The 10,295-nt window shown below is 42.5% G+C and overlaps 1 protein-coding gene across 1 annotated transcript; it reads right to left on the reverse strand.

Moving 5' to 3' along the window:
- Positions 1-6,904: 6,904 nt before the first annotated feature.
- LOC109642192 (somatostatin receptor type 2) lies at positions 6,905-9,454 on the reverse strand. Its single transcript, XM_020106878.2, has one exon. It carries the CDS (start codon positions 8,981-8,983, stop codon positions 7,964-7,966), a length of 1,020 nt encoding a protein of 339 aa, XP_019962437.2. The 5' UTR covers positions 8,984-9,454; the 3' UTR covers positions 6,905-7,963.
- Between the last annotated feature and the right edge of the window lie 841 nt (positions 9,455-10,295).

Consider the following 10,295-nt stretch of genomic DNA (forward strand, 5'->3'; position numbering starts at 1 on the left):
GTAGATAATTTTTTTCCTTTGAATGTCATTGCGCAAGACACTGAACCTATGTGGTTTGTATGGAAGTAAATGCTCTGACACAGAGATACAACAAAAGGGATAGAATGTGAAGACAAAAGTCTAAACCTGAATTATGTTGTTGAAAGATTGATTTAGTCTTTGGGTAAAACATTTTTGTGCAGCCGTAGCATTGTCTGGCTCCACAGCCGCAGCTGAAAGGAGTGTAGACATTACTCACTTTGCAACCTGGTCGGGGGGTAACATCCTTTGAAAAGTAACCCTTGGATCCATTTTCATGAAATCTTTCTAAAACTGACACGAATAGATTTTTTTATGGGCTCTGATGTGGTGAAAATGTTGTATTTTACACATAAGAAGCGCAGTAAAGAAAGATCCACAGCTTTTCACACTGAGAGGTGAAAAACGTGTCTGAAGAGAATCAGATATGTTCCAGTGCAGCCTTAATGTGAGTGCACAGATGCTTTCCCCCCCTTCATGTCAGTTCACCACATACCAGAGCTCAAGCTACCACTGTGCACCGCTCCTGCTGGCTCTTGTTTGGAAGTGGACACAAACTAAACACTTTGAGAATCACAATTTTGAAGCACTGTAATAACCTCATCATGTGTTTATATATATGTATATTTATATAACGATATTTATGAAAACGAATATGTGACAGTCGTAGTCTGATAGGTGACTTGTTTGTTTTAAAATTGCCGTGAAGTTGAAGTAAAAAGGTACAAACACCTTAAAATCCTACTTCATTATTACCTATTTTACACCAAAGGTAAAGGTAAACGCAGGTTTTTTAAACCCGCTAAGATTACAAGTTTTTTCTCCCCTGGTGAGTCATGCTTGGCGACACAAATGCGCCAGAAACAACAAAAACACGCTATTCTCGGAATGTAAAAAATAATAAGTACACAAATGTTGCTCAATACCACCCGACAGTCACTCGCTCCTCAGGTTGAACTTTTCAACTTTGGAGGCGAGATCATATTATACCACTTATGCAATATTTAGACGTGTCAACAGTGAGTAGCTGGCTCAATGTACCTCTGTTTTCTCCAACTGCCGCCGGGGTTAGAAGATGTAAGAGAGGCTGGGAAGTTCAAAGTGACCAATCACAGGAGGGGAACATCAGCCACTGCCAACTAGACGAGTGAGCGACTGCAAGCACGTAGTAAAGGGCGAGTTTGCGCTCGGTTCAGCCCTGTGCTTGCAGAGCCACTTCTGAGCACACAGAACAGAAATGAACGCTAGCACGTCTTGCCGCTCACAGATACTGTTCTGTTTGCTTGAGTGAGACTAAATAAACACCAATAAAGCGTTTCGATTTTTTCACCACATGCATTTGCTCATTATTTGCATATCCTTTACAGCATCTTGCCCCCAAAGCTGCCACTGTGGATCATCATTGTCATGTACTTCTGTTGTATTGTATTTTTAACACAGTTAATAACACTGCTTCACACATACATTTGATTTGCTGTGATCTGTACAAAGGAATTTTCATATTTCCCTCAATAGACATAGAATCATTTCCAGAGGGCAGATGTCATGAGCAGTCTGAAATTATATGAAACAGTTATATTTCACGTGTGTGCTTTCCAAGAACACAGCAGAGGGACGATAACTGCTGCAGTCCACCCTGGCGCAGCGGTGTCTTGTTTTTGTCATAAAGATTTTAATTTTGGCGAGCGTGCTGTCCTGTTGCACAATCAGAGTGAAAGAGGGGAAGAAGAGATTTAGAAAGATAAATCCATTGTCGGGAAACGAGGTGAGGCAATGTGACAGAAATGGAGGAGAAAATAAGAAGGAGGAGGAGGAGGGGGAATCAAGAGATAGATGCGATCTGAAAGAAATGGAGAAATTTTACACCAAGTGAACTTTGTAAATAGTCTAATTGACCTTTATTGATCTGATCCTCTAATCATGTCATGGACACACACAAACACGCACACACACACACACACACACACACACACACACACACACAGACATTCTCTCTCTCTCTCTGGGGCCCCATCAATATTCTTTATTGAGAAACCCTCAGGCAGTTTTCATCTGGTCTCAATTACACGTAGAGGGTGAAGGCTGGATCAGTCGGAGTAAAGAGGACCAATGAAAATAACTGGTGTCTGCCAGTGCTTTAATTAGGACCCGACACACTCACACAGGACACACAAATACACAAGGACACACACATCTCTTTTATGACTCTGACCTTGTGGATTGAGGTGTTACGATTCACTGTAAATCTTGCATCACTCACAGCACATTCCATTGAATATAATTGAACAATTAATCTACTTATTTTATTTTTGGCTGGTTTTGTCAGCACTAGTTCAGTACCTGTTCTAAACCTGCCTGTCTGGAATGGGCTGTTTGTTTGGCCTGTGGCAATGCTGGTCGCATTTTTCTTTCTGACCTGCAGTAATTGAACGCACTAATGACAACGACACTTATGTTGATAGGTCCCAGCGGCTGAGCGCTGGTCACCTATTTATTCAGAGTTTACCCCCTGCTTATCCTTGGGCTCTTAACAACACACATACCAATATGTAATTATTAGTTTGACTGAAAAGCTACTTCAGTTTTGTGTCATACCAAATGTGCAATTGGAAAAAAAACTTCCACAGGCCACAGTTCATTCTGTAATCTATTTAAATTCTTGAAAGGTTCTTTCATATGTCTCTTTAACGACTCTTTAAAGCTAGAGTTTGACATTTTTGCCCTCATGCAGAGATGTAGCTAAAAAGAACAGGAACGTTCTCATCTTTTTATGCTAAATATGGCATAAAAGCAGTTACCCTGGATTTTTCTAAAAGTAAAAAAATCAGTTGACACTTTATTTCTAGTTTGTTCGATCTTTATAAGAATAATCCAAAACTAGTAAAGGCCACACTGTCCCCTTATAAAACCACATTTAAATTCGCAAGATCCAGATTTTTATTTTATCCTGCACCACATTCACCACACAGAGGTTTTAGTAGGGGTTAATCAAATGTTGAATAGTGTGCTTTAGTTTGTGCCACCATGTGGATCTTAAAACTCTGGACGGAGCGCTGCTGTTTCCAGTCTTCTATCTCCAGCTTCATATTTGGCACAGACAGTGTTAACAGTCTTCAAATGTCTATCTCCCAAAAATCAAACTTAAACTATTCCTTCAAACCTTTCTTCATGGATCAGTCAACACATCATTGGGTCTGATCCCGAAGAGTCAAACTGCTGTAACTTGGCTTGGTCGTAAGCCGTCCGTAAGAATCCTCTTGGAGCTCCAAGCAACATAAAAAAATGTATATTAATATTAATGTTTTCAACTGATTTCTCCAGTTTTCAGAGCCTCAACCAAACGACACACAATTTGCACAGATCTATCCCTAATAATAATAATAACAATAGAGAATAAATAATAAAAAAAGGAGTTTCACCAATAACTGTTCCATACAGTGTCCATTAATGAGTTTTTTGCCATCACTGCTCTATAATATAATGAGAAATGTTCACATCAACTCCTTCAGAACTCTTGGATTCCTCAGTGAACAGAAAGTTTCTCATCTGCACGTCCATCTTGAAAATAATGAAACATATTGTTGTCAAACAGCCCTGGAGGACTGTACATGCCAATCTGAAGCTAACAGCAACAGTGAATACAGCCAAGAAATAAAGTTTGCAGTCTGGGACTGTCAGGATTAATTGGCTTGAAAACAGAATGGCACAGTTACTTCCTGTCAATTATTCATGTATTCAGGGATGTATTCAGTTCATGCCATCCTTGCATTTGGTGCTTTAAAATTTAGACGCTGCTAAAAAAGGCTGAAACACGATAAATGACGTTTTGAGTTGAGTTTGAATGTCGGGGGTTACAGACACTTGGATGACGCCACAGTAGCACTATGGAGATTCTCTGGGTCAGACGTTTTCACACTAACAGGAAAATCTCCGGTGCATTCAGTTGAGTGGTGACTGGTCCGAGCAGACAAGAGCTATAGAACACATTCCACTTTGGAAATAACACGTGTTTGTTTACAGGACGTTGACCTGATCACCAAACTCTCATCAATCTCACTCTTTCTAAGTTGACATCCGCGTCTGTGTCTTCTACGTGTTTAAGACCAATTTTTCATTGTGAGATATTTGTGTTGTTTATTGCAAAATGTCAAAATAGCGTTTTGTGTGTAGTTTGGTTGAGGCTCAGTTAAAATCAGTTGAAAACATTACAATAACATATTAATAATTTATTTTTCACTTTTTTTGTCCAAAGAACCAAATCACGATCAATCCTAGAGAGTAGATTACACCTCTGGAATAGTCCAGTCTTCTCTGTCTATACTGAGATTGTTAATGTTAGTGTAATTATCTTGGCACAAGATGTATTTTATTATTTATTTATTGTTTAATTGTTGTCAAATGTATATATATTATGAAAATTACTTATTTTATTTCTCATGATTCTTTGCAACTGTGAGAGGATGTTAGAGAGGGTTGGTTGTGGGTTAGGTAGAGATTTGTTGCGTTGCATACTTGTTAAATACTAATGAAAAGCATATTTGAAAAAAGCAAACACAACCAATCTGAAGTCAAAGGGTTAAACACTGAAAAATACCACGAGGCACTTCGGACTGAGACCTGGCATCTAGTGGCCCCATGAGAGAACTGCATATCAGGGCACTTCTGGTTTGGGTTCAGAGTTCAGCCGCGGTGGAGCCAGCAGGGTCATGACACAGTAAAAGTACACATACCCCCTAAACTCCACCACCTCAGTGCACCCCCACCATAACGTCGAGAGACTGACAACATGACCGGGGAGTCAGTGACATTCTCCGATAAACCTGAACGCCTCCTTACTCAGGGATTGTTTGCAGTTGCCCATGATGCACTGAGATTACTTTCCAGATCCACCCTCAGACATTTGCCAGGCATTTTCATTTGATCGGAGGATGAAGATCCACAGCTTGTGAGACACATTCAAACCCAGAAGTGACTCTATGGTCAGAGCCAGTGTTTGGGTTGTGATTTATCTTTGTGGCTCATTTGTGAGACTTGTTGTTTTCCTTGTGTTTAGTTTCTGCCTGAGTTATGTTCTGTTTTGCACATTTTTAGTCACTTCCTGTGTATTTTGTTACTTACCCTTATCTCTCGTTTCACATCACTTCACTTCCTGTCTTTGTCTGCATTTCCGGCCCTCACTTACTACTTTCTCCGTGAACAATCCATCAAATAGCAGAGAAGAACGCTGTAGTCCTCGGCCAGGTAGACGTCTGTGGCTGTCAGTAATGTGGTGCAGTGTTGTGAACTCGTAGTTTGAGGTAGCAGTGTTAGCTAAACGTCTGCACTGTGGAAAGCCCTCAAACACAGAGGGAAAAGTTTGTCTTGCATAATATCTGCATTAGTGTGGACTTGAGTACATTTTCTCAATTTATTTGTACTATTACTAAAGTTAAATATTTGAGTTCTTCCTCCACCACTGATGAAAAACACATGTTACTCACTTACTGACCCATAGTAACAAACATGTAGGTGCTGAATCCATGTCAGAAAACATCAGAGCCCAAAATCATCCCTGCAAACAGTCAAATACTGTCAAAACTGTTTTCTCATGATTTCTTTTTCAGCTGTGGAGTGAAATAATTTAGTGAGTGTTTGTGCTTTTGGGCCGACATTGATCTTGGCCTAATCTTTACCGTCGGCACTTGAGCATCTTTAAAACTTGACTGATGACTGTGCTGAGGGTTTATTATCTCTTTCAAGAACAGGCTGGCAGACACAAGTGGGTCGCAGCTACGACGGGCTTGACATTTACAGTCTTTCCAGCTCACAGAATGCCCCCGGGATAAAGTCTGAGAACGAGCAGCTGAGAAGACACCCAATTTGGAAATCCAAAAATGTTTTATTTACAAAATATATCGCTCTAACATCTAAGCGAGGCACTTACAGGATAGAAAGTAGGGTTGCTGTAGTAATGATTAATATGAAGTGATCGGTGAAGTTCGAGCCCCGGCAAAATGTCTCTATTCACATTACCATGAACAGTTCAGTAACAGAACACTGACATGCAGTTTTAAAATGAGACATTCAAATCTGTGGTATATGTTCAAATATCATCATATATCATACATTTCTCTACAAAATACAGATTATCTCATTTGTACATATTTACATCACTGATTTGAATGCATTTACAAAAAGATATATCTTTTTTACATTTACCATCTCTCTTTCTAATGCAGGATGTGTGTGTGTGTGTGTGTGTGTGTGTGCGTGTGTGTTGTGTAACTGTATCTCAATGGGTGTGTAATACATAGTAGTAGATTTGTCCATATCAACCTGCATCCACGCCTTTGCCCATTTGCTGCAGCAGATGTTTGGTAAAAGTGAGTTGTAACTATATTTCCAGCTGCTGGATCTAAACATTTCGCCTTTGTAGCAATTAATCTATGTAAACAGGAAAACACCTATCTACACACTTGTAGATCTATGCATGCATTTACAGATTTTTTTACATGTTTAATATTTGACTACACACACATTCTGAATACACATTTGCAGATTCGCATTCGCAAATCTCAGCATGCATTTCCTGATTCTTTCACACATTTATAAATCTGGTTACACACACACAGGTTGAGATACCGTTTAAAATGTCTCATCTCCACAGTAAGTTAGGACATATACTTGTTTTTAATCACACATTAAAGTGTGCATGATGGCAGCTTCAAAGCATATCCTCAAAAGTCTACGGCAGTGTGGTGGAAAGCTTTAAAGACATGTTAATAGATGAAGTCTGCACTTACAACATGCCAGTCAAATTAGCCGAAGACAGATTAATATCATTTTGTAAGTTGATGTGGAGTCTGCGCACAGTGGAAACTGTTGGAACAGCGTTTGTTGTCCACCAGTAATCAGTTGCCTTAACCGACCACAGAATCCAAAGACCAATTGCGTGTAATCGTGTATATTGTTTACATAATGCAAATCCAGTGGTTGTTTGAGGTGTGAGCTCTCTGACGTGCCCTCTAGGGTTCGACATGTGCAACATATTTACATTCGCAATGCAGCAGGTTCTCTATGCAAACACATGGTTAGAAAACAACAAATATTTCAATACAAGCATGCATATAGATGCATGCACATGGCCACCCAGGCACAAACACACACACATTTGACACTATTCATCACTCAAAGGCCACCGGCCGTGGGAGTCGAGGGGGCCTGTCTGTGTCTTTGTGTGCTGGTGTTTGGCCAAAGGCATGTGACCCATGCTACGTTGTTTACACTCCACCTGTTCTCACTTCAAGCCTCTTGTGCCGTATTTCATTAGTTCCTGGTGGAAAGCAGTGTAAGGAGATGCACTAGAGCAGCTCGGCCGTCTGAGTTATTAGATGACAAATTATACAACAGGTCTGAGTCAGACCGAGAGGGGAGGAAGGGGTCATCACTCTTACAAGTGGGGGGATTTGTCATATGAAGAACTTTATGGAAAATCCTCAAAATCAAAATGAAGTACGCCATTTGACGAGAATGGGTTTTTTTGGCCTTTTTGACCTTTAAAGAAATTTTCGTGAGAAAGACATTGGAAAGTACAAAGTCAACACTTTAATTTACACAGGGAGGACAGGGTGAACTAACAGCTGGGCAGAATGATTTACAGTCAGTACTCAAACAGTGAAGTGTGCGGTCAACAGGAGTCTCTGCAGACACCATGTCAACATTATGAGTTCTTACCTTGTATACACATGTGTGGAAAAAACCAAACTCAATCACCCTGGATATAACAATATTCAAGAAAATATGTTCAACTTCATTCTTGGGGAAAATAATGTATCTGTAACTGTTTCCAAAATAAAAAATAAACACAAAAATTAGGATTAATCACAATTAAATGAGTAAATAAGTTTAAGGTATCATGCAGTGCAGGAAATGGAAATAAATGGTGACCCAGTCTTTAGTCTTCTCTCTATGCCAGTATGGTGACGTCCCGCACCCCTGTGTCATTCAAGTCATACCGTTCAGTGTTGCACTGCATGCTGGGAGATGACTTGGCCACGGGGCAGAGGAGGGTGCGGAAGTGCCTCCTGAAGGTGTCGGAGAGGCAGGCGTAGAGAATGGGGTTAGCACAACTCCATGAGTACGACAAAAGGACCATGCACTCAAAGGCTCTGGCGAAAGTCAGGACCAGACCACTTTGATACAGGGAGCAGAAGTTGAAGGTGTAAAACGGCAGCCAACACACACCAAACACGACCACCACCGCCACCACCATTCTGGTGACCTGTTGCTCCAGCCGGTGGCTCTCTTGGTTTGGTATCGATGTCCTGAGTCGCTGGAGCCGCAGGGTGAGCAGGAGCGCTGCGTAGGATGCGATCATCATCGTGAATGGCAGAGCAAATCCCATGACAAAGGTGTAAGAGAGGATGCCCAGCCACCAGGTGTCCGAGACGAGCTCTGGTATGCAAAGGCCTTTATCTGCCGAGAAGTGAAGCGCCATGGGGAGAATGGTGAGGAGCGAGAACAGCCACAGGAAAGCCGAAACGACCTTGGCGCAGCGTGGCGTTCTCCAGCGCGCAAACCGAAGCGGGTCGGCCAGCGCCATGTAGCGGTCGATGCTCATCACTGTCAGGCAGAAGACACTGGTGAACTGGTTGATGCCATCCAGCACCATGACCACTTTGCACGCCATGTCACCGAACACCCAGCGGTTCTGGAAGTTCTGGCTCGCTATAAATGGCAGACCGACCATGAAGAGTCCATCGGCCAGGGCCAGGTTGAAAACGTACACTGTTGTGGACGATGACATTTTGTCTAATTTCAAAATGGCAATGATGACAAGGGAATTCCCAGCTAGTCCCAGGATGCAAACCACGGGGTAGAGAATGGCCATAGTGATGCCAAACGCATCAATATTGTCCTCAAAGTAAAAACGCTCATCCACGTAAGTGTGATTGTCATCTGTGTCCAACAGAGAGGAGGCGACCATTCTGCCTCAGCATCAAGTGAATGATTAAAAGAGAATAAAAACACACAAATGCACTCGGAGCAGTGGCAGTTCAGCGGGATCAAACCTCTGCTTAAATTCCTGTGCAAGCACTTCCAGAGTCACCTCTTGACTCCCTGTTGTTAAAGTAAAAAAAAGTACTCAGAGTCAACTGAACCAAAAAAAGAACCCCCCCTAAATATCAAACAGTGTTCACGGGTTCAACGATGGCCCGGCTTCAGCAGCTCTTCATCACCTTCCCCATCCAGTCAATACTCTCTTATTCTCTGCAAAAGAAGACCTGTCAAAGTTGAATCCTCCGTGGTGGGGACTGCACGCTTCTGTCAGACACTCGCACTCTTTCTCACACACATATACACTCTTGCGTAAACACACTCTCACGGGTGCACAGCCGTGTGGAAATGAGCAGGACTGCCTCTTAGACGCTTGCCTGAGTGCTCCTTTTCCCTGGGAGCCCTTTTATATCTCTTCCCCCCACAGTGTGTGAGGAGTGTTTCTACTCATATGTGTGTGGGTGTGTGTGTGGCAAGGGGGGGGACCCCTTATACCCCCCCCTCTTCTTGTCCATCAGTCTCCAGAGATCGCGATAAACTCCAGCTTGGCTCATGCCCCCCTCCAGAGCGCTTCCCTAGTTCCTCTGCTGTAATGCTGTTTCCAAGGTAAACTCCGGCCCCCATCTGCTACAATACTTTTGTTTTCATAACTCTTTCTTTCCATCTTTCTTGCCTCTTCTGTTTACTTCACCCCCGTCCCTTCTCCACCCCCTTCTCTGACTCGTTCACAGTTCAGCAGGGCCGGGGGGGGGGGGGTCATACAACTACACCAACTGGCACACACACTATCTCATTGCTGGGGCCACCCACCTTTACAGCCCCGACTGAGTAAATCTGCCGACAGTCAAAGATAAAGTCCTCCTGTCTATTTTCTCAGGGTTTTTGTTTTCTGACATTTGACATGCAGACGCCATTGTCTGCTTCTTTGACACCATCCATCCGTTTTTTTCACTCTATCCATAATGAAGTGGAGGAAGTGAAAATGGAGAAAAAGGAAAGGTGACAAGAGAGTGGAGAGGAGAAAGCAGGGGAGGGGTGGTGGGGCGTTTGTTGAAGATAAGCGCTGACCCCGTCCTGTTGCTGCTCTGACACGCATAGCTGGAATACCCCGGGAACATCCCCCAGGAAAAACGAACCTCCAGTTCGTTCCACCACCCACCGTCAATACAGCTAGCGAAACTAGATGGGTCTTCCACCTTCAACCAGTAATTTCATCGAAGGCACTTAACACCTTATCTGAG

This window comes from Paralichthys olivaceus, chromosome 21 (genome assembly GCF_024713975.1).
Source record: "Paralichthys olivaceus isolate ysfri-2021 chromosome 21, ASM2471397v2, whole genome shotgun sequence".
NCBI lineage: Eukaryota > Metazoa > Chordata > Actinopteri > Pleuronectiformes > Paralichthyidae > Paralichthys > Paralichthys olivaceus.